We start from the raw sequence: 24,795 nt of genomic DNA on the forward strand, positions 1-24,795 counted from the left end.
CATCACAACAGTTAAAGCTACTGGAGCCCTGCCCCAGTGACCAGATACAAAAGAGGGCAAGGCTCCAGCAGCTTTAACTGTAGTGATGAAGACGGGATTTCACCAGGTGCTGAATGCATACAGATAACAACTGATGAAATTCGCTTTTTAATACAACTGACAGAGGAGCCCAGTCCTCCTTTCCATAGGGTCACCTTAAAAGCCACACCCCTTCCTCTAAAGGAATATGTAGTCTCACCCCTTTCAAAGGATTACCCTCACCTCCTGCTGAAAGTCCTGATGCAGACTGGACAGCCCAGCCCAGCCCAGAGGTCCTACCACCAGAGGTCCTGCCCTGAATAGAGGGGGTCATTGGATGGGGGCATGTGACCTCCCCTACAAAAACATAGAATCATAGAATCATAGAATAGCAGAGTTGGAAGGGGCCTACAAGGCCATCGAGTCCAACCCCAGGGGCTCAATGAAGGAATCCACCCTAAAGCATCCCCGACAGATGCTTGTCCAGCTGCCTCTTGAATGCCTCTAGTGTGGGAGAGCCCACAACCTCCCTAGGTAACTGATTCCATTGTCATACTGCTCTAACAGTCAGGAAGTTTTTCCTGATGTGCAGCCGGAATCTGGCTTCCTTTAACTTGAGCCCGTTATTCCTTGTCCTGCACTCTGGGAGGATCGAGAAGAGATCCTGGCCCTCCTCTGTGTGACAACCTTTTAAGTATTTGAAGAGTGCTATCATGTCTCCCATCATGGCACCAAGCATCAATAGTAAGAGGTTTTAGGTCCCTGCCATGAGCAGGGGCAGAAATGACCCACAGAGGTCATTTCCAACCACTCCCTGGATTGGCATAGAGGGAGTCACGTGACCCATCTACATAGGCATGCGCAAGGGTGCGCCAGATGTACCCAGGCACATCCTAATGTCTCAAGCAATAAGTGCTAAATTGAGGGGGGGGCATTGAGTAGGGATCCAGAGAGTGATCCAGACGCGGTGGGAACAGTCCTCTCACTGCCCACCATTGCTGCCCACCAGTAGGAGTGAAAAGAATTGTTCTGCCAGAAGCCTCTCTGGAGGAGCCCCGCTTCGAAGAAGCCAAGAGGAGGAGCCCCAAAGGCTAATATCGCCTTGTAAGCCCCTCCCCTGGCCAGTGTCACCACAAAGCCCCACCAATGCTGGTGCTTGAGGAGCGTCTCCTCATTCCCCTCCCTTGCCTGTAAGAGACCCCCATGGTCAGGCAAGCCAAACGTGGAGCAGGGGATCAGTGTCTAAATAAATAAATAAATGCAAATAGCGTCCTTTGTTATTGAGTATTCAATAAATGTTCGCCTTTTTAAAAAAGCCCTGTGTACATACCCAAATGAAATATGCTGTGCACGGCTAGGCCCCTTCTACGTACTTGCTCCGTCGTAACAGACCAATAAGAATGAGAAGGATTTTGGAATTGTTGTAGATCACAAGCCGAATATGAGCCAACAGTGCGATAGGGCTGCAAGAAAGGCAAATGCTGTTTTGGGCTGCATTAATAGAAGTATAGCTTCCAAATCGCGTGAGGTACTGGTTCCTCTCTATTCGGCCCTGGTTAGGCCTCATCTAGAGTATAGCGTCCAGTTCTGGGCTCCACAATTCAAGAAGGACGCAGACAAGCTGGAGCGGGTTCAGAGGAGGGCAACCAGGATGATCAGGGGTCTGGAAACAAAGCCCTATGAAGAGAGACTGAAAGAACTGGGCAGGTTTAGCCTGGAGAAGAGAAGATTGAGGGGAGACATGAGAGCACTCTTCAAATACTTAAAAGGTTGTCACACAGAGGAGGGCCAGGATCTCTTCTCGATCCTCCCAGAGTGCAGGACACGGAATAACGGGCTCAAGTTAAAGGAAGCCAGATTCCAGCTGGACATCAGGAAAAACTTCCTGACTGTTAGAGCAGTACGACAATGGAATCAGTGACCTAGGGAGGTGGTGGCCTCTCCCACACTAGAGGCCTTTAAGAGGCAGCTGGACAACCATCTGTCAGGGATGCTTTAGGGTGGATTCCTGCATTGAGCAGGGGGTTGGACTTGATGGCCTTGTAGGCCCCTTCCAACTCTGCTATTCTATTATTCTATGATGTTTCAGGGCCGTAACATACAATCATTACTGCAGTACCCTGCAGTACCCAGGCCATTTCTACACCAGTCTGTAAATGCTGGTCACAGCCAAGTCCCTGTGTGTCCAAATGAGGCACAGGGACTCCCAGGGGCTGGAAGGGGGGATGAGCATGGGTTTTCCCTGGGATAAATAATCCCTGGGGAAATCCGATTCTTCCCACGGTCTTGGGATCATCCAGAGACCACGGGAGGTGTGGCCACCCATCCCAGCTTATTCCCTCCTCCCCGGGAGTAGCGGGGAGCAGTAGAAGGAAGGAACCAGGCTGGGAGGAATCAGGGGTTGGGGGGGAGCGGGAACTTTAATAAAAAAAACCCTCACTTTTTGTTGGAGCGCACATGCGCTCAGCTCCTTTAAACAATTATTTTTTTAAAATGGCGGGCGCGACACCCTTCTTCCACCTGTGATGTCACGCCCACATGTGGATTAAGGGGAGGATCTCATAATCACGCCCTAAGCAAGGTGAGCTACTTTCACCCCACCCCCACCCCCCGGCGTACCACCCCCACCCCCACCCTACCATACCTCCACCCCACCCCAGGTAGGCGGAGACAGGCGTTACCTTTCCCTCGCCTGAAGTTGTCCCGGCTTGGCTTCAGCTGGGTGGGGCAGGCGGGCGGGCAGCTCCACGTTCTGACGTCTGTCGTGCCCGGAAGTCAGAACGTGGAGTCGTCTGTTCGCCCCCCCCCCCCCCACCAGTGTCCTGGCTTAGCTTTGGCTCGGCGGGCCCAGCCAAAGCCAAGCTGGGACACTGGGGGAGTTGCGGTCAGACGGCTCCACATTCTGATGTCCGGCGCGCACCGGAAGTCAGAATGTGGAGCCATCCGACCACCCACCCACCCCGTGTCCCAACTTGGGTTTTGCCGGGCGGGCGCCCAGCCGAAGCCAAGCCAGGGACGCTAGGGTAGGGGGGCGGAAGGGCGGCTTTGGAACAGCGCACCCGGAAGCTGCCCTCGTTCGGCCACAGCAGCTCTGGGAGTGGGAGGGCGACTTCCGGGCGTGGCGTTCAGCGCCCCCTTACCTTCGTGCTCTAGGCGGCTGCCTGACTGGCCTCTATGGCAGCTCCAGCCCTGATCCTCCCCCCTCCCTTCCTCCACACCAGACTGGTGTAGAAATGGCTCCAGTTTGGCTCAGTAGGGACCTGGGACCCTATATGGCCATACCTTGCCTCACAGGCCAATAGGAGGAGTTTTACCCCCAGATAAACACCCTTCCCCACCAGCCAATCAGATTCGAAAGAAACGGCATTGTTTCCTTGTCCAGGCGCGTTTTCTGCATAGAGAACACGGAGGTGCCCAGATGAACTCTGCGACACGCGGGTTTTCCACCTGTGAGGTGTGTGATGTTCGTGTGTTGTTCCCGGCTTTTCTGGGTAAACCGTCAACATATTGGGAATGTGTAACGTTTGCCCCAGGTGGTGAGGCAAATGACCCCCTCGGTGCTTTTGGGAGGGGGGTGTTTCACAGCAGGACAGTGTCTAACGACCCCCTCTCTCCAAAGTATAGTTACACACCTCCATCATAGTGGAATGATGCAAACACATGCTGCTATTTCTCTGTTAGGGGTCGAATTTTGAGTCTGGAACTGTTGCCCGTTTTGCTTTGCACGCATTCCACTAGTATTTATTCTAGGGTGACCCTATGAAAAGGAGGACAGGGCTCCTGTATCTTTAACAGTAAAGTAGAAAAGGGAATTTCAGCAGGTGTCAAATGAAGAGGGTGAAATTCCCTCTTCATCACAACAGTTAAAGCTGCAGAAGCCCTTCCCTCTTTTGAATCTGGTCACTCTACAATAGCTAGTGTAGCTTTAACTGTTGTGATGAAGAGGGAATTTCACCCTCTTCATTTGACACCTGCTGCAATTCCCTTTTCTACATTACTGTTAAAGATACAGGATCCCGGTCCTCCTTTTCATAGGGTCACCCTAATTTATTCTAATCGGACTCCCTGCACATTGCTGCAGGTGGGGAAATGCAATTAATATATTCAGAAAAGGGGAGGCTCAGAGTTTGATGTGACGCAGCCTTTTTTTACAACCTCCGTTGTAAAATCTGCAGAGGCCTACCACAGCATTGATTATTTATTTATTTATTTATTTATTATATTATTTATTACATTTGTATATCGCCCCACAGCCAAAGCTGTCTGGGCAGTTTACATAGGAAGAAAACGCTTAAAAAAAAATATACAAACAATTTAAATTGCAAAAACTACATCGATGGATTTTGTTGCACGGAAGCGACACTCAGGAGACAATTCTCAACTTGCTCCCATGTGAAAATTACCAGCAAATATTACAAAAAGAGCCATGAAAGGTTCTTCAGATGTTTCTCTTTTCTTACAGAAACGGACCTCCGTTAAGTTACCCTCCAACATCGTAATGCTCAGAGATGTGGGGGTGTATAGGAATCTAAAGGCACGATCATTGGTTCAGATTCAATAGGAGGAAGTGACCATTTCCTCTTCGTTCTTTAAAAGAAGACAGAGATCTGATGGGGAAAGAGATAAGTGAGAAAGAACTCAGAAGGATCTCCTGCCTGCCACCCCGATGGCTGCCTCAAGCCCCTTCTCTGGGTGGCCACGTCTATTTCGGCTGCTGCTCCTTCTCTTGCTCCTTGTTGGTGAGTGCTCAAATGTAGAAATTGGACTTGCCACTGTGCTCAGATTTTGAGTTGCAGAGAAGTCCTGTTGAAAGAGAATATTACAGCAAGACCGGATTGATGTCTCCTTGTGGTGGGGGTAGGGAGACCCTACCTGGCGCCGATGGCGTCGTCACAGAACTCCAATTTGGATCTGGAGCTCCGCAGCAGAGCGGAGCAGACCATAGGTGGATTGACGCAGGGTGGAGCAGACCCAATCCAGAAGTTGTGGATCGGGAACCGGAGAGGATCGGGGGGGGGGGGTCCGTGCACAGCCCTAGTGAACAGATACAAAAGAGGGCAGGGCTCTTCTGCCCAGGCTTCCAGCAACAAATCAGGGGGGCGCCATCCATCCGGGAACACCACCGCCTTGACACCAGAACAAGGTCAGACGAAGCAAGGGCTGTGATCACCTCGCTCCAGTGTAAAAAGTTAAGGCAAATCCCCAACTTTTTAAATCCGCACCTTCGCAGGAAAGCCCCGTGGTGGCTGCAAGGTGGATGCTGCATTGTAGAACCGACACAGTCCCAGCATTGCTGCCATCGTGGGACTTTGAAATGTATAGCCAGACCCCAGATGGGTTGGAGCATTGGTTGCAAGGACCAACTCTCCTTGGGGTGGACTTGAGCATCTCTCCTATGAGGGAAGGTTACATCAACTGGGATTGCTCACCTTTGGAAAAGAGGAGGCTAAGGGGAGACAGGATAGAGGTGTACAAAATGAGGCCTGGTGTGGAGAATGTGGAGACATTTTTCTCCCTCTCTCATAATACTAGAACCCAAAGGAGTCATCCCATGAAGCTGATTTTTGGGAGATCCACGACAAATAAAAGGAAGGGCTTCTTCACTCAGCGCATTGTTAAATTATGAAACTCACTACCACAAGATGTACTGATGGCCACCAATTTGGATGGCTTTAAAAGGGGGTTGGGTCAATTCCTGGAGGAGAAGCCTATCCATGGCTACTATCCCTGATGGTTGTGTGCTATCTCCAGTATTCGAGGCAGTAAGCCTGTGTGCACCAGCTGCTGGGGAACATGGGTAGGAGGGTGCTGCTGCACCATGTCCTGCTTTGTTGGTCCCTGGCCAATGGCTGCCTGGCCACTGTGTGAACAGAGTGCTGGACTAGATGGACGCTTGGTGTGATCCAGCATCAGGGCACTTCTGATGTTCTTCTTATGACATGTCTGGGGAGGGGTGGACCTGCTGGCCAAAGCAAAAATGGTAGGTCCCTGGCTAACAGACATGAAAGGGAGATTAATCAAAAGAACAGTCAAATGTTTTCTTTTCGTTTTAAAAAAGAATAATTGTTATTACTAGTTATTATGAAGTAGGGATGGCACAATACGGGCCGCAAACGCTTGCGTGCAGGACCAAGGCGAAAAGGGGAGAGCAAGGCTTCACTTGCCTCCATCTTGCAAGTTGCCCCGGCCTCCCCATTTTCCTGCCCCGAAGCCCAGAAACTTCCTCCGCCTGGAATCAAGAGAAGATGATAACATTCATTTCCTTGCAGGTGCTGAAGGACGGAAAGGGGGGAAGTTTATGGCAGGATCACCAGGTGAGATCCTCAATCTGACTTGCACACTTAGAAGGGCTGATCTACCAGGAGGTGTGAAATGGCACAAGGGCTCAGGCAGATGGCACCCCCGCCCCCACGTATAGAATCAAAACGAGTCTCCCCCCCACCCCCGGGTGAGGAGGCTTTCCCCTGCATCAAACACAGATGATATCAAGGTTGCGTTTTGCAAGCCTTGGGATGGAGTTAAGGTCATTTCTGCATCAGAACCACTGTCTATTATCTTTCCGAAATCATGGAAGATGGGTGAGGTGCTGGATGACTGGAGGAGGGCTAACGTTGTCCCTATCTTCAAAAAAGGCAAAAAGAAGGAAACTGGGAACTACAGACCGGTCAGTCTGACATCCATCCCTGGGAAAATTCTGGAGCAGATTATAAAGAAGTCAATCTGTAAACACCTTGAAATCCATGCAGTGATTACTAGAAGCCAACTTGGATTTGTCAAGAACAAATCTTGCCGGGCTAATCTGATCTCATTTTTTGATCGAGTAACCTCCCTTGTGGACTGTGGGAATCATAGAATCATAGAATAGCAGAGTTGGAAGGGGCCTACAAGGCCATCGAGTCCAACCCCCTGCTCAGTGCAGGAATCCACCCTAAAGCATCCCTGACAGATGGTTGTCCAGCTGCCTCTTGAAGGCCTCTACTGTGGGAGAGCCCACAACCTCCCTAGGGAACTGATTCCACTGTCGTACTGCTCTAACAGTCAGGAAGTTTTTCTCAAACTGTAAACCTGCCCCCTCAACTTATGCTTCACTTTTTCCAGGGGGATCATAGACCCACTTTTGGGAGAAGATGGAGGCAAAGTAGGAATTGAGCACTTCAGCCTTTTCTTTGTCCTTTGCTTTGGTTTGGAACTGAAGCAGAGCCTTTCTTTGGTTAATTTCGGGAAGGTTTGGATGTTTTCCCCAACAACAGCAATGGAGAAATCAACATAGGGGCTACAATTATTTCCCTCTGGACAGAATTGTAGGAAATTTGCAGGCATAGTATCCCCACCTGACAGGTGGGAGTCTGACATATAGGTTTGTGTAAGGAGAGACAAAAGGAGTTATTATTATTATTATTATTATTATTATTATTATTATTATTATTATATTTATTTGTATCCCGCCTTTTGCCCAATGCTGGGCCTCAAGGCGGCCTTACAAAGTTTAAAATATACATGGGGGGGGGGGGTGGAGGGAAACAAAACCATAAACAATTAAAAAATACACAACAAAATTATAAAACATTAACATAGATGGAGGGCTGGATTATTCTCCAAAGGCCTGCTTGAACAAAAAGTGCCTTTAATATTTGGAAGGGTTTTTGGGTTTGGATTTTCAAAAAAGTGGATTTGATGGTGATGATGATGATGTGATGATGTTTTCATTTCTACTCTGGTTTCTCTTCAGATCGTAAAAATCCTTTTCCTCCTATTTATGAGGAGGAAGTTCTGGGTAAGAATTATTATTATTATTATTATTATTATTATTATTATTATTATTATCTCCTTCATTACTCTAGGATGCAGTTCATCAGGCCCTAGAGATTCAAACTCATTCAAAGAAATTAGGTGTTCCTTTACGATTTGTTTATCAATCTCAAACTGCAATCCTGCCCCCTAAATTTGTGCTTCCCTTTTTCCAGGGGGTCATAGACTAGGGTGTCCATATGAAAAGGAGGACCGGGCTCCTATATCTTTAACAGTTGTATTGAAAAGGAAATTTCAGCAGGTGTCATTTGTATATATGGGGAACCTGGTGAAATTTCCTCTTCATCACACCAGTGAAAGCTGCAGGAGCTATACTAGAGTGACCAGATTTAAAAGAGGGCAGGGCTCCTGCAGCTTTAACTTGTCCTGCTGGCCAAGACAAAAATGGTAGATCCCTGGCTAACAGAGGTGAAAGTGAAATTTAACAAAGAACAGTCAAAATGGTTTTTTTTTTCTTTTAAAAAGTTATTATAAAGTAGGGATGGCACAATACGGGCTGCAAACGCTTGCGTGCAGGACCAAGGCAAAAAGGGGAGAGCAAGGCTTCGCTTGCCTCCATCCTGCAAGCTGCCCTGGCCTCCCCATTTTCCCTCCCCGAGGCCCAGAAACTTCCACTGCCTGGAATCAAGAGAAGCTGATAGCATTCATTTCCTTGCAGATGATGAAGGACAGAAGGAGGAGAATGTTGAGCCTCAAAGTCCAATGGAACTATCACCAGGTGAGACCCTCACTCTGACTTGCACACTTATGGCTTCATCACACCAGGGTTATACTGTGAAATCACTGCGAATTGCGTGCAAAGGACTCCAAAGTTTTCCAGTTTATAATCTGCTTTGACTGTGAAGTACTCCCATGCATCCTGCTTTAATTGTACTATAAAGCCCCCCCCCCCAAAAAACCTCATCTTATTTTGGTACCCCTTTGCGGTGAGGTCAATTCACTTTCTCAAAGGCTTTAGAGACCCTGTTTCAGGGGGTGGATTCAGGGAGACCCCGTGCAGGAGAAACCCAGGATCCAAACTATTATTATTATTATTTATTTATTTATATAGCACCTTCCCCCAGTAAATTCATACTTCTGCTGTCCCCGGTCTACCATCCCTGTGGGACTCCAACCATCAAGAGAGCAGCTGTTATGGTGGATTATGAATGATGCAAATTCCAGTGGGTCATTCGTACACTCATGGGCCTGAGGGACAGTGCTGGCCCAAGGCTGCCGGAGCAGGGGGTTGGATTCGATGGCTTTAGAGGCCCCTTCCAACTTGACATTTTTCTCCCTCTCTCAAAATACTAGAACTCAAAGGGGTCATCCCATGAAGCTGATTGGTGGGAGACCCTTGACAAATAAAAGGAAGGACTTCTTCACACAGCGCATAGTTAAATTATGGAACTCACTACCGCAAGATTGATAGCTTCAACCCACGTACCTGTTTCCCTCTAATTATCCTCCACAGTGCTAATCTGTCGGCGTTGTTGTTGTTGCTGCTAAATCACACCCTAGGCGGCAGCGCTCCTAAGATCCTTTGCAAAGGGTTTAAGGGGGGAAATGTAAAAAAATCATAAAAATCAACAGATGACCCAATCCTATTCAAATTTGGTATGATTAAAGCTCTCCTTAATATCTATTACTGTGCCAATTTTGAAATTTTTATCTTTAAAACTTACGCAGATGTAAGCATTTGTTTAATTCATATAAAATCCTGCTCCTGCGCCCCAGTAGCCGCTCCAAAAACATGCTCAGAAACTAGTAGCAAAATAGGGCGGGTCTTTTCCCTTTATAGCACAATTAAAGCAGGATACATGGGAGTACTTCACAAATAAAGCAGATTATAAACTGGAAAACTTCGGAGTCCTTTGCACGTAATTCGCAGCAATTGTACAGTATAACCCTGGTGTGATAAAGCTCATTGTGATGGCCACCAATCTGGACGGCTTTAAAAGGCGGTTGGATAAATTCTTGGAGGCGAAGGCTCTCAATGGCTCCTAGCCCTGATGGTTGTGTGATATCTCCAGTATTTGAGGCAATAAGCCTGTGTGCACCAGTTTCTGGGGAACATGGGTAGGAGGGGGCTGTTGCACCATGTCCTGCTTTGTTGGTCCCTGGCTGATGGCTGGTTGGCCACTGTGTGAACAGAGTGCTGGACTAGATGGACCCTTGGGCTACCTTTGTGCCTAGTCCGGTAACTTCAACTAGTTCAAAATATGGCAGCCAGGCTGGTGTAATGTGGTACACCTAGGGGTGACCACATTACACCAGTTTTAAAATCTCTTCACTGGCTGCCAATTAGTTTCCGAGCAAAGTATAAAGTGTTGGTTATCACCTTTAAAGCCCTACATGGTTTGGGTCCAGGCTACCTGCAGGGTCGCCTTCTTCCGTACAATCCGCCCCGCACACTCAGGTCCTCTGGGAAAAATCTACTTCAGCTAGCAAAAACTAGATTAACAACCGTTACCCAGTGGACCTTCTCTTCTGCTGCTCCCAGACTGTGAAATGGCCTGCCGGAGGAGACTCGTCAACTTAACAGTCTACTAGCATTCAAGAAAGCTATCAAGACTGATCTCTTCCGGCAGGCCTATCCAGTGGAATTTTAAGATGTTTTAAAAATGTTTTTAGGATGTTTTTTAGCAAGTATTTAACAATGTATATTATGTTTTAATTGAGTATTATGTATCATATGTTGTTGTTCCCTGCCTCGATCGGGATGAAGAGGTGGGCAAGAAATACTATTATTATTATTATTATTATTATTATTATTATTATTATTATTATTAGTCTGAGCCAGCATTAGGGTACTTCTGATGTTCTTATGACATGCATGGGGAGGGGAGGGTCTGCTGGCCAAGGCAAAAATGGTAGGTCCCTGGCTAACAGAGATGAAAGTGAGATTTAACAAAAGAACAGTCAAGCGGGTGTGTGTTTTTATTATTATTATTATTATTATTATTATTATTATTATTATTATTATTATTATTTATATAGCACCATCAATGTACATGGTGCTGTACAGAGTAAAATAGCAAGACCCTGCCGCATAGGCTTACATTCTAATAGCATCATAATAAAACAATAAGGAGGGGAAGAGAATGCACAATGAATAGTAGTTATTATAAAGTAGGGATGGTACAATACACGCTGCAAATGCTTGCGTGCAGGACCAAGGCGAAAAGGGGAGAGTAGGGCTTCTCTTGCCTCCATCCTGCAAGCTGCCCCGGCCTCCCCATTTTCCCTCCCCGAGGCCCAGAAACTTCCACTGCCTGGAATCAAGAGAAGATGATAGCATTCATTTCCTTGCAGATGATGGACTGAAGGAGGAGAATGTTGAGCCTCAAAGTCCAGAGGAACCAGGTGAGACCCTCACTCTGACTTGCACATTTATGGCTTCATCACACCAGGGTTATACTGTGCAATCACTGCGATATTCAGACTATGGCCGTAGCTAGACCTATGGTTTATCCCAGGATCATCCCGGGTTCGTCCCTGCCTGAGCGCTGGATGCCCTGTGTGACATGTAGATGAACAGGTTTGACCCCAGGACAATCCTGGGATAAACCTTAGGTCTAGCTATGGCCTGTGTTTTACAAGCCTTGAGACGGACTTAAGGTTGTGTCTGCATCTGTTTCCTTTGTCAGGGGAAGCCCAATTGCCTTTGAAGTTGGAGGCTTTGTAGCTGGATTGACCAACAAACTTTTCCCTGCAGCCAGGTCACTGCGGGGCTGTTCATACGTCATGTTAACCCACGGTGGCTTATGAATTAAGCACAGTAGCTTATTTTGCAAATAGCTGGCTTTGCCCCCTCACACGATGAGACAAATAAGCTACACGGCAGAGTTTATTCCGAGCGGATCTACACTGCGTAAGGCGCTTGCGTGTGCCTGCAGTGCGCCCCCAAAGCGATTGTGTAGATCCTGGAAGGAAGAGGCGGAGGAAAAGGCGGCTGGGGAATCCGGCCGCTTCCTTGCCGCCACCGCCCACCTCCCCGCCGGCCTCCTGCTGCCAGTGAAAGAGCCACCCGGGTCGGAGAGCTTCTTCCGCTCTCTGCCCCGCCTTCTTTCACCGAGTGGCTCTTTTGCCGGCAGCAGAAGGCCGGCTGGGAGGTGGGTGGTGGCGGCAGCAAGGACGCAGCCAGATTCCCCAGCCTTCTCTTCCTCCGCCTCTTCCTTCCAGGATCTACACGATCGCTTTGGGGGCGCACTGCAGGCGCACGCAAGCGCCTTCAGTACACAGTGTAGATCCGCTCCAGATCCCTCCTCAACCCATCCCAAGTCTTTGCTAGGTCCCTTTTCTCCAATTCTGCATAAATCTGCTGAACTGAGTTACCTGCTTCCCTTTAGATTGGGGTGAAGTCAATTCACTTTCTCAAAGGCTTTAGAGACCCTGTTTCAGGGGGTGGATTCAGGGAGACCCCTTGCAGGAGAAATCCAGGCTCCACTACCAAGGCAAGAGTCTTGAACTTCCCCCAGTGAAGTCATACTTCTGCTGTCCCCAGTCTACCTTCCCTGCTGGGCGCTAACCATGAAGAGAGCTGATAGAGTTGATTACATATTTATTTATTTGTTCATTTATTTATTACGTTTATTTATTTATACTGCCCAACAGCCTAGGCTCTCTGGGCAGTTTACAACTGAAACCATGATATGACAATACAATTTAAATCTTTAAAATCACATGAAACCAGAGAAAGTTACAGTCCAGGGAAGGCTTCTCTTAAAAGAGAGATGTTTTTAGGAGGCGTTTCAAAGATACTACATTTTCCGCCTACTGAACCACATGAAGGAGGTTTTTCCAGAGGGTGGGGGCCGCTACAGAGAAGGCCCCGCCATCGAGGTTCTTCATGACGACATTCTCTTAGTCTCAGAATAATGCAAATTTCTGTGGGTCATTCATACACTCATGGGCCTGAGGAACAGTGCTGGCCCAAGGCATTTTGCCGTCTGAGGTGGGGGAGAAGATGCTTCCTCCATCTCACGAACAATCTCACTTCAACAATGGCAATGGGACAATGACTTCAGCCACACATGACGGCAATAGGCTTAGGAGGATGGCAGGGCAGGCCGCATTGCACAAGGAGCTCCAACACTCTGGTTGTGGCAACGGTGTGGGCCTCAGCAGGGCCCCAATAATGCCCACCCCTGGTGCTGGCCCTGCTTGTGGAGGGATCTGATTGGCCTCTGTGAGAACTGGGTGCTGCACTAGATAGGCCTTTGGTCTGATCCAGCATGGCTCTTCATAGAATCATAGAATAGCAGAGTTGGAAGGGGCCTACAAGGCCATCGAGTCCAAACCCCTGCTCAATGCAGGAATCCACCCTAAAGCATCCCTGACAGATGGCTGTCCAGCTGCCTCTTGAAGGCCTCTAGTGTGGGAGAGCCCACAACCTCCCGAGGTAACTGGTTCCATTGTCGTACTGCTCTAATAGTCAGGAAGTGTTTCCTGATGTCCAGCTGGAATCTGGCTTCCTTTAACTTGAGCCCGTTATTCCGTGTCCTGCACTCTGGGAGGATCGAGAAGAGATCCTGGCCCTCCTCCATGTGACAACCTTTTAAGTATTTGAAGAGTGCTCTCATGTCTCCTCTCAGTCTCCTCTTCTCCCGGCTAAACATGCCCAGTTCTTTCAATCTCTCTTCATAGGGCTTTGTTTCCAGACCCCTGATCATCCTGGTTGCCCTCCTCTGAACACGCTCCAGCTTGTCTGCGTCCTTCTTGAATTGTGGAGCCCAGAACTGGACGCAATACTCTAGATGAGGCCTAACCTCTTCTTAGGTTGTCCACCCTTGCTCCTTCTCCTCCACAATCTGCTGCCTGAGGTATCTGCATCCCTGTGCCTTATGACAGAGTGGGACAAGGGCCAGAAACTTTTATGGAGCAGAATGGAACCCACCCCCATGACTTCGGGGAAGTTCTTCCTACTGAGCACAGCTCAAAGAGCAAGGCTGATCCTTTTGGTTGGGTTACTAAACCCATATTTTGACAGGTGAACTGTGAACAAATGGATGAGGACACGCTAGGTCAGCCTTCACTTGGTGGCCACAGATGGGTTGGACTGCAACTCCCATCATTCCCAGCCAGCAGGGACAAGGAACCCAGGGAAGGTTCACCCCCAAAGGCCTCCTCATTGCAGTGAGGAAAGCTCCACCACAGGTGATGTCACAGAGATGGTCGGGCTGCAGAGGGACATCTTACATGGGTGGACTGAATGGGGTTGGCTTTGGATCTACTTTCCAAAGTCCCCTTGTTCGTAGGACAGGCCCCCACGAGGTGTTAGACTACAACACAGAAGACGATATCTGCTAAAGCAAGGCTACACAAAACAGTCAAGATTCAAGTAGGCCCTCTTTATCGGGTTCATGAAGGATTAATACTATTTGGATGTTGACGGGAGTCTCCCTTTCCACATTCTCCGCCCCAGGCATACCTATGTACACCTCTACCCTTACTCGCCTTTTCTCCCACAGATATACCGTCCATGCTGTCCAAGCCAGTGATCAATGGCCCTAGTACCAGAGTGGAACCAGGGACCACAGTTACCTTCAACTGCACCACAGGTGGATTCTCCTCCAGTAACATCACAGTCACCTGGTTAAAGGGTACGAATGTAATCCAAGCCTCAGAGATGGTCATTCTGCCCCAAGACGGGAAGAACTCCTACCGGGCCGAGAGCTCTGTGCAAGTGCAGCTCACCAGAGAGGATGTGATGACCCAGCTCACCTGCCGGATCAAGGATGAGGCTATTCAGGACGTCCTGGAGGAACGTTTTAATCTTTCCAAAATCCTAACAGGTATGGAGACGGGTGGGGCTATGGGTACCAGTTTGGGGGCAATTGCAAGCAAGGGGACAAGGGGTGAGTCTTGGATGCCAAGGAGAAGGAGCAAGTCTAGTTCTGGGCTCCGCAATTCAAGAAGGACGCAGACAAGCTGGAGCGTGTTCAGAGGAAGTCAACCAGGATGATCAGGGGTCCGGAAACAAAGCCCTATGAAGAGAGACTGAAAGAAATGGGCATGTTTAGCCTGGAGAAGAAAAGATTGAGGGGAGACATGAGAGCACTCTTCAAATACTTAAAAGGTTGTCACACAGAGGAGGGCCAGGATCTCTTCTCGATCCTCCCAGAGTGCGGGACACGGAATAACGGGCTCAAGTTAAAGGAAGCCAGATTCCAGCTGGACATCAGGAAAAACTTCCTGACTGTTAGAGCAGTATGACAATGGAATCAGTTGCCTGGTTAGGTTGTGGGCTCTCCCACACTAGAGGCCTTCAAGAGGCAGCTGGACAACCCTCTGTCAGGGATGCTTTAGGGTGGATTCCTGCATTGAGCAGGGGGTTGGACTCGATGGCCTTGTAGGCCCCTTCCAACTCTGCTATTCTATGATTCTATGAAGTCTCCATTAGCGACTTTTTTTCCTTTTCCTTTCCTTTCCTTTTTTGAGCTACCAGAAGGCATTTGCCAGGCCACTGGGTTGCTGGAGTCAACTTTTTCCAGCAAGGCAGTTCTTGTCCTTGCAGTTCTAGATATTAAAGTGCAAAAGCTCATCATGACTGCCCTTGTAGCCGTGCCCCCAACGAGAATCCATAGACCCCCACCCACAAATAGTCAGGTCTTTATTTGATCTCTTTCCCAGCAACAACAACAACAGTTGTGTGTATATAACATTCAGAGGTGCTAAGACTCTGATTAAAAACTCTATCATCAAACATACACATCCTCCCAACAAAAACCCATTAACAAAAGCTCACGGTTATGTTTGCTGGGCAGTACCTGTGAATTGGATGACTTGGCTTGTCAAGAATTCCAGCCTACCTGTCCTATTGAAGGATCAGGTCGTACAAGAGTTGGGGACCCTGATGGGCACGCTTGGCAAAGGGCATTGGCTGGCCGTGTGTCCTACTTCACGGGTGGCAGTCCTCTGTATGAAAGGCTGCCAGAGGGCTGTCCTCTATTCTGAGCATCATGTTTGAAGGTCTGTCCAGTCTAGGTGGGAATCTACACTGGTGTTATTCTAACGTTTTGAATGGGTTACTGTGACGCATAGCGTCACGTGACCCTGGGTCTCCAACGTTGTAAATGAGTTGTACTTACAGGTTCTTCTGTTTCTTAGTTCCAGCGTGGCTACAGATTCATGTGCCTCCTTCTACCGGTATCAGAGCTGCTGGGTTTGCTCCGCCCACTTCCTGTTCTCCTTCCTTCGCCCCGTTTGCTATCTTATCTGCTACAGCAGATAAATCACACCAGCGTTACACTGGCCAATCACTGACAATTGCATGCAAAGGACTCGGAAGTTTTCCACCTTAGAATCTGCTCTTATTGTGAAGTACTCCCATGCATCCTGCCTTAAAATTTGAATCAAATTGGGTCATCAGGTTTTTTTTATGATTTTTTTTTAACATTTCCCCCCTCTTTGCAAAGGAGCTGAGGAGCGCTCAAAGGATCACTGTAGCTCCGTGCAGGAAAATTAACAAGGATCCAAAGTCCAAAACTCATGACCAGCGGGGTTTAAATGCGGCTGCTGCTAAAACTTTTCAATTTGGTCTCGCATCCCAACCCTGACCAGACCCAACCCTGCTTAGCTTCAGCAAAGTGGCTGTCTCCTATGCATTCAGGCAATTCCCTGGGACTTGTGTTAAGATGTTTTGGGAGGGAGGGAGTTTGTGTGTGCTTGCTTATGACTATTGCCCTGCACTCCTGGCTAGGAATGAGGCAGGCAGTGGGCGGAGCAAACCCAGCAGCTCTCAGAGAAGAGGGAGGGAGAACAACGGAAGGATTGAACCATGTGCCCTGCAGTAACGTTACAGCTACAGAGAACCACATTAGAAAGGGACACTAGCAACGGTATAAGACTAGTGTAGATCCGGCCCAAGTCCGGTATAAAGACAAAGAACCCAAAGTAGGGTGAGTCCGGGGGCCCAGAAGGGACCCATCCACAGTGAGCATCTGCACAGAAGGCTAAGCAGTGACACGGGTCACCTGGTCAGCCTGGCCCCCTGTGGTTCTCCTACTAAAATTTATTTATTTATTTATTTATTTATTTAAAACATTTATATCCCGCCCTATATCAGTAGGCTCTCAGGGCGGCGTACAGATAAAATCAGACAATATAAAACAGTAAATATACACAGCTAAAAACCAATTAAACCATGAATCAAGGTAAAACCAGTATATAATTAAAAAAGCAGTGAAAGCAATTAAAACAGTTAAAACAATGTGCCATTTAGTGAAATTAACCATTAAAGGCTTTGTTAAAAAGCCATGTTTTCACTTGGCGCCGGAATAAAATAAGCGTTGGCGCCAGTAGGGCCTCCAAGGGGAGGGCGTTCCACAGTCGGGGTGCCACCACAGAGAAGGCCCTCTCCCTTGTCCCATCATAGCGAATGTGTTGTGCTGGTGGGATGCGGAGAAGGGCTCCTCCAACAGATCTCAAGTCTTGGGCAGGCATATAGAAAGAGAGGCGCTCCCTCAAGTATCGAGATCCCAAGCCAGTTAGTTAGGGCTTAAATTTAAAGCAAGTATTTCTAAATCTGCATCTATACATATAAAGTAGAACATGCAAACGTTATGCTTATCTATGCCCTATTATGGGGTGATGCATTTCCAGTCTGGTGCGATGCGTGAGAGGACACCCTGGTTTTCAGCATGCAGAAATGACCCTTTTGTCTGAAGGACAGATGGCAGCCGTGGGCTCAGCGACACGGTCCGTGCAATGGATCTCTTATTGGTGGACAAGCTGCTTTCAGAGGGGATTGGAGAGGAGTGAGATTGGAGGCGTGGCAGGTGAAGGGTTAAATGCCCGTTCTGCCTTTGCTTCCAGTTCCTCTCCCCCAGGGTGAAGGGGCATCAGTAGGTAACATAAAGCTTGGACCTTAGCTGTTTTGATGTAGGGGAAATGAAGTGACTAAGGCCATGGCTAGACCCACCTGGGCCGGATCTACACTATTGCTTTAAAGCGCTTTATAACAGTTTTATAGCGCTTTAAAGCAGTTAAAACGCTTTATAACTGTTATAAAGCGCTTTAAAGCAGTAGTGTAGATCCGGCCCTGGTCTAGCGCGACGGAGGGGTGAGGATCTCGCGATGTGGTTATCGCAAGGTCTCTCCTCTGTCTACACACGGTGTGCGATGTCCCAGGAGGAACAGGACGTCGTCTCCGCCATTTTTTTATATATATATTTTTTTGAAGGGGACAAAGAGCACGAGCGCTCGTGCAAAACATGGTAAGTTTTTTTTTTAAAAAAATTAATTTCCCCGTTCACCCCACCCCACCCGATGAGGAGCTTTGTGCCCCGTGCCCAATCCTTGCAGTTACTCACGAGTAGCCAGGAAAAACTGCTACGCCCGGCCACACATTCCGTGGTCTCGGGATCATCCCAAGACCACGGGAAAAGCGGCCTAAAAGTCTATGCCGATATCCCGAGGCAAGGGATGGATCATCCCTCCCTGCTCCCAGGGTCCCCTGTGCATCATGTGATCTCGGGGTGATCCCCAGGATATCGGCAGGTCTAGCCATGGCCTAAGGAGCCAGGCTAAGAGCCCAAGTTCACCTGGTGCTAATCACACGGCAGGCAGATGAGGGTTAAGGTTTCCTTTAACGTAATTCGAGTTGGGACCACTGTGCAGTGGGAAGGGGGGATTAAATTTCCCCCCTCCCCATTTCCCACTGCAAGTCCTCCACCCCCAGGGCAGAGGATGGGAGGCTTTATAAAGAGAAAGAAGTCTCCATTGGTGTCAACGGAGGTTTTCTCTCTTTTGTTAACTCCCCTTTCCTGTGGCAGTCGGGAGGGACAAAAATTGGGGAGAAGGTTCAATCCTCTTCTCCCAGTGTACAGCGATTGCGATACAAATTTGGGTCACGTGTACTTAAGCTAAATCTAACACACTCCGGCACATCCTCACAGTCGTTTTGAAGGAGATCCCATTGCACGTCAAGCGCACATAGTTTACAGGTCCACACCCATGCCAAGCCAAGAACATGGGCTGTTGCTACCTGCAGATTAAAAATACATCAGACAAACTAAGTAGACCCAATAGGTCCTGACGACGGCACTTGACTTGATGGGTTTAAGATGCTGGTTTGATCAAGATCTGTCTATTCCCCTTAAACCACAAGTCCAAACCAAAGCAGAATGAAAAGATTTCCCCTCATGGATATTAAAGCCTTAATGCTGATTTCTTTGCCTTTGTCTAGTTTCACCCAAAGTGGTCATGGAAAGCAACCCGTCTCCTCCCATCACGTTGAATGCAAACGTGACTCTCACCTGCATCGCACATCAGTTTTATCCGAATAAAACAAAAATGGAGTTCTTTGTCAATAAGAGCCAAATCAAACCAACAAAGATTACCCGGTTCATCCGTAGTGACGGGATGTTCTCCCTCAGGGGTATTGTGAACATGACAGCGACCAGAGAGAGGGACCTGTCGGAATTTGCTTGCCGGGTCACGCATGACTCTCAGCCTTCAGTTGAAAGAACTGTGATGCTGTTAGTGAAAGCAGAAACTGGTGAGATCATAAACGTTCCAGTAATCTTGGAGGTGAATGTGGATTTGCACAACCATTATTCAGGGTTTTTGTCTCCCCTAGATTGACTTTTTCCTCTCTTTTCATCAATGTGCAGGAATCCGCAACGGATTCAAAGGAGTTCCGATTATTTCTATGAATCCAAACTGCAGATGAGTCAGTGGGCTGGCTATGTCTGAGTAATGCAGATGGGTTTTTCACTTTGGAGGAGGGGGTACTTTGAATTAGGGGTACTTAGCACTTGCACTAAGATACGTTTAGGCTAATGTGAATTAGCACAAGCAGAATGAAATTTTAGCTGCGGGGAAAAGAATCCAATTCCCTCAATGACAGTGCAAGAAACATTCAAAGAATGGATTTTTAAAAAAAAATCCATAGATCCCTTGTGGGCTGTGGGTGCATAACCCTTTTCCTGGGTCCTGCTTCTCTTGTCACTAAGGGCTTTGCCAGACCTACCTGGGAATCTGGGCCTGTAGAGGGGCCAGCCCGTGCTAGAAGCAGCACAGGCTTTCGCTCCTAGCTAGACGTAACACGCAACGGGGTAAAGGAAAGCCCCATCGTGTCAGCCATTTTTTTTTTTTTATCTTAAAGGGGCCATGTGTGCAGGAGCGCACCAACGATAAGGTAGGGTGGGTTGTTTTTTTAAAAAAAAGGGTTCCCTGCTCCCCCCTGCCTCTGATTTCCCCGCAATGCCCCCCTCGCCCGCCATGTCCAATGCCCTCCTCGCCCCCCGCCATGTCCAATGGCCCCCCACCCGCCCGCCCACTGTATCCAATGCCCCCTTCGCCCCCCCGCCCCCCACCATGTGCGATGCCCCCCCATTGCCCCTGGGCCACGATTCCCCCCCCCCTGCGATGTCCCCTGGCTCTCCTCTTCCCCCCATCTCTCCCACCAGGGGGGCTTCCACACACAGTCTTCGGGGCGCCCCGAAAGCACTTCAGGGCGCCCCGAAACTCCTAGTGTAGCTACCTGGTCAGAAGAGACAGAGGAAGAGGCGGCTGCAGCGGCGGCGAAAAGTTCCCAGGGCTCGGCGGCTTCTCTGGTGAGTCCTTGCTGCGGAGCCCAACTCCCCGCCGGCCTCCTCCTGCTGCCAGCAAAAGAGCCACCCGGGTTGGAGAGCTCGGCGGAAGAAGGCGGGCCAAGGGAGGGTTTAGTCCGGGCTGACCCCAGGATCCCCTGTGCATCATCTGGACGCACAGGGGTGAGCCCGGGTATCAGACCGGGCTAAACCCTCGTCTAGCAACGGCCTAAGTCAGGTACCTCAGGTGTGTGTTTGCCATGGCCGGGGGGGGGGAGCCTCCAAGGCAGCTTTCCCTGACCTGGTCCTCTCCAGATGTTTTGGATGTCAACTCCCATCAGCCCCATCTAAGATGGGCAGCGGTCTGGAATCCTGGGAGCTTTAATCCGAAATATCTGGAGGGTACCAGGTTGGGAAAGGCTGATCCAGGGGGAGGCAGCAGGGAAGAATCAGCACGTAGGGATGTAGGGATCTTATTACAATCATTGGATTTGTGGTTTGCAGATTGTCAAGCGTCTTTTGTTCCATCATGGATAGAAACGGATTTATTTTTTTACCAGGTTTTCATTCCACTTGTGCTAATTTGCATCATTGCTACTTTGCATAGCGTATTAGTGCGCTAATGAGCTCTTGTGCAAATGTCCATCAGTTAATGCAAATTAGTGTACATTTGCACAAGTGCAAATTAGCTCTAGTGCAAATTTTCTCCCCCCCCCCCCATGGGAAAAATCGGTCTGCAAGTCCGCAGAATTCATGTGACTTAGAAAAATCCATTCGGATGCAGAATCCACAGGGTCATAGATGTCAGAACTCATTCGAATCCTTTGTAGATTTTCTCTCACGTTGCTAGTAACACGTGTGGGAAAGTATGAAGCAACTTTTTCCTGAATTTTACTTGGGGGGGAAAGTGAGTCAGGGAAGACATGACAGAGGTATACAAAATTATGCATGGGGTGGAGAATGTGGGTAGATAGGGAGACATCCTCCCTCTCTCTCATCACACTAGAACCCAATTGGGTCACTAAACCATGAAGCTGATTGATGGGAGATTCAGGAGAGATCAAAGGAAGGACTTCTTCACACGGCGCTTAGTGAAATTATGGAACTCACTACCACAAGATGTAGTGATGGCCACCAATCTGGATGGCTTTAAAAGGGGGACTGGATAAATTCCTGGAGGCAAAGGCTATCAATGGCTACTAGCCCTGATGGTTATGGGCTACTTCCAGTATCTGAGGCAGTAAGCCTGGGTGCACCAGTTGCTGGGGAACATGGGTGGGAGGGTGCTGTTGCACCATGTCCTGCTTGTTCATCCCTGGCCATTGCTGGTTGGCCACTGTGTGAATAGAGTGCTGGACTAGATGGACCCTCGGTCTGATCCAGCATCAGGGCTCTTCTGATGTTCTGATGTTCTTATGACAGCAGAAGTATGAATTCACTGGGGGAAATTCAGGGTTCTTGCTTTGGAAGTGGATACTGGAAATCTCTTGGTCGGAGTTCTTAAAGATGACATTGCCCTTGAATCCAGTCTCTGGAACAGGTTCTCTAAAGTCTATGGCCTTAGCTAGACCTACCGTTTAGCCCACAACAGAGGAGGGAAGACCCTGCGATGTGTTTATCACGAGATCCCTCCTCTGTTTACATGCAAGGCGAGACGACCTCAGAAGGAGAAGCGTTGCACCCGCCATTTTTTAAAAAAATAAATAAAGGGGCAGCAGCGCACGAACACTCGTGCGCTAAAGGGAAGTGGTTTTTTTAAATTTTAAATACTTTCCCCACTCTCCACACCCTACCCCCGATGGGCACAGCACTTCCAACTCTGCTATTCTATGATTCTATAGTTCTCAGCATTGAAATGAATGAAGCATCCATGAAACTCCACATTCACCTTCATCTGCCTTGAATGTGTTACAGAGTCTCTATATGCAAGAAGGGTCTCTCTTGGTGGGTACTCATTCATCTGTCTTTTCCTTGCAGGTCAGTGGCCGTTGTCCATCCCTGGTCTCTTGATTGGACTCGTCTTGAGCAAGATTGTAGTCGGTCTTGTTCTCTTACACCTTTTCCTTAAAAAAGAACCTTGGAAGAGAAACACAACAGTGAACCCCTGAGGGACAGGGGACAGCAAAGAGCGCTACCTAGACCTTGTCTACGTCTCCTCTGCTACCATCTTGTCCTCACAGAGGACTGGAAGAAAAAAGCAGAATGTGGATTGAAAGATCAGCACCAATCTGATTTAAAAAAAAGTGTTATCTTAAACCAAAAACAATCCAAAGAACAAAATAGGTTTAAGGAAACTGAGAGAGTGCCTCTCCTTAGAGATGCCTGCCTGCCCGAGACTTGAGATCTGTTGGAGGAGCCCTTCTCCGCATCCCACCGATGCAACATATACACTATGATGGGACAAGGGAGAGGGTCTTCTCTGTGGTGGCACCCCGACTGCGGAATGCCCTCCCCTTGGAGGCCCGACTGGCGCCAACGCTGATTTCATTTCTACGCCAAGTAAAAACATGGCTTTTTAGCAAAGCCTTTGATGGTTAAACTCACTAAGATGGCCCATTGTTTTAACTGTTTTCATTGTTTTTACTGCTTTTAGATTATATACTGGTTTTACCTTGGTTTAATTTGTTTTTAGCTGTGTATATTTATTGTTTTATACTGTATGCTTTTAACCGTATGCTGCCCTGAGATACTAGTAATATAGGAGGTGATACAAATGTTTTAAATAAATTAAATAAATAAATAAATTAGAAGCAATGAAATTAAATAATTAAATTATTATTTTAAATAAATTAAATAAATAAATAAATTAGAAGCAATGAAATCAAGAAATACTTTTGTAAGCCGCCATGAGAGCCTTTTTTTGGCTGAATGGCGTCATAAAAATGCTTAAATAAATAATAAAAAAAATGTGCCAAATTCAAATGGAGCTATACCTGTTGGAATAAAATCATGTGTCCAGAGAAAATATATTTAATCATAAAACAAATATGTATAATTTGAATGGAATGGTCCACAAACATACAACAAACAATAAACCCAAATGCGTTTTGACCCACAAGGACTTCATCAGTGGGGAAGGGGGGAATTTAAACAGATTATAAAAAACTTTTTTTTGCCCCAAATACAAGAATTTCCAATAGGACCTGAAAGCAGAAACAAAAACAGTAATCTTGGTTGCCAAATACCTGTTCGTACTATTCCCACCTTGATCCCATGAATTTGACCTAATAGTAATTATTTTACCAAAAAATTGGCTCCTATAAATCTTCAAAGATATAAGATGGGGGACTAGGTGTTCCCTCCCGTCTCCAAGAAACTGGGGGATAAAAAACATACCTAATTAGCTTTTACAAAATGGCATAATCTAAAACAACACTCCCACAAAATGCTCACTCGGGAAAAAATAATAATAATCTGACTTTGACTCCCAAATTATATCTGAAGTGTAAATAAGGTCTTTAGTTTGTGCAGGTTTGTAAAAAGTAGGGCTGTGCACGCCCCCCCCCCCCCCAACGAACCGCTTCGGATCCCAATCCAGACCTTCCGGATTGGGCCGGAACTAGTTCAGGTCAATCTGGACCTCGCCCAATCCACTCCGGAACCGGATCCGGAGCGAGATCTGAAGGTCCGGATTGAGATTCAGACCCAATTTTGCCTCCCCTTCCCCACTTACCTATGGTGGAAGGCGGAGGCAGGTAAGTGGGGAAGGGGGGACAAAATGGGGGCCAAATAAGCCCCCCTCCCCCTTACCTGGCTCCGTCGCGGTCCGGGTGGCGGCTTCAACTAAAGCCCAGGCCTGGCTTGAGACCTGGGCCTCAGTTGAGGCTGCCGCCTGGACCGCAATGGAGCCAGGTAAGCCCCCCTCCCCGGCTCGCCCCCTCCCCCTTACCTGGCACCTCCGCCATCACCGCATGGGCTGGAGCGGTGGTAGCAGCACCTGGTAACCCCCCTCCCCCCACTTATCTGCATCCGTCGCGTTCCAGTTCCGGCTTCAACTGAAGCCCAGGCCTCAAGCTGGAAGAAGCCCGGACCGCTACGGAGCCAGGTAAGCCCCCCTCCCCCTTACCTTGCTCCGCTGCTGTCGCACACTTCCTGGTACAGGTATTTGGCCACCCAGTTCTATCAATGCACTAAAGAGGGGAGTAGAAGAAGCTACAGATGGTTTCAGCTCAAGATGCCAGGCTGTAACACCTGTAAGGTGAAGGAGGGCTGGTTTTCAATGAAGAAAAACAACCTGCCCAAGGTCACCCAGAGAAAATAACAAAATTGGCACATCCTGAATTCCAATTCCAGTAATTCTGGATAGCAGCTTTGCGTATGGTGGCCAGGTGCCCTGCTTTACTGAGGACAGTGGGCTAATTGAAGGAGTATCATAAGACAGTTTTCTGTTGGAAGGACTCATCTATTTCAGGGGTGATGAACTTCTTTGAGCCTGAGGACTGAGTTCTGT

At 48.2% G+C, this 24,795-nt stretch overlaps 1 protein-coding gene across 1 annotated transcript in view; it reads left to right on the top strand.

The window, feature by feature from the left end:
* The first annotated feature begins 4,653 nt into the window (after positions 1-4,653).
* SIRPB2 (signal regulatory protein beta 2) overlaps positions 4,654-24,795 on the top strand; it is an 84,644-nt gene continuing 64,502 nt past the window's right edge. Inside the window, exon 1 of the mRNA XM_063143357.1 lies at positions 4,654-4,757. Coding sequence (XP_062999427.1) covers positions 4,685-4,757 — 73 coding nt within the window. The 5' untranslated portion in view covers positions 4,654-4,684. The remainder of the gene's footprint in view (positions 4,758-24,795) is intronic.

This window comes from Elgaria multicarinata, chromosome 1 (assembly GCF_023053635.1).
Source record: "Elgaria multicarinata webbii isolate HBS135686 ecotype San Diego chromosome 1, rElgMul1.1.pri, whole genome shotgun sequence".
Classification (NCBI taxonomy): domain Eukaryota; kingdom Metazoa; phylum Chordata; class Lepidosauria; order Squamata; family Anguidae; genus Elgaria; species Elgaria multicarinata.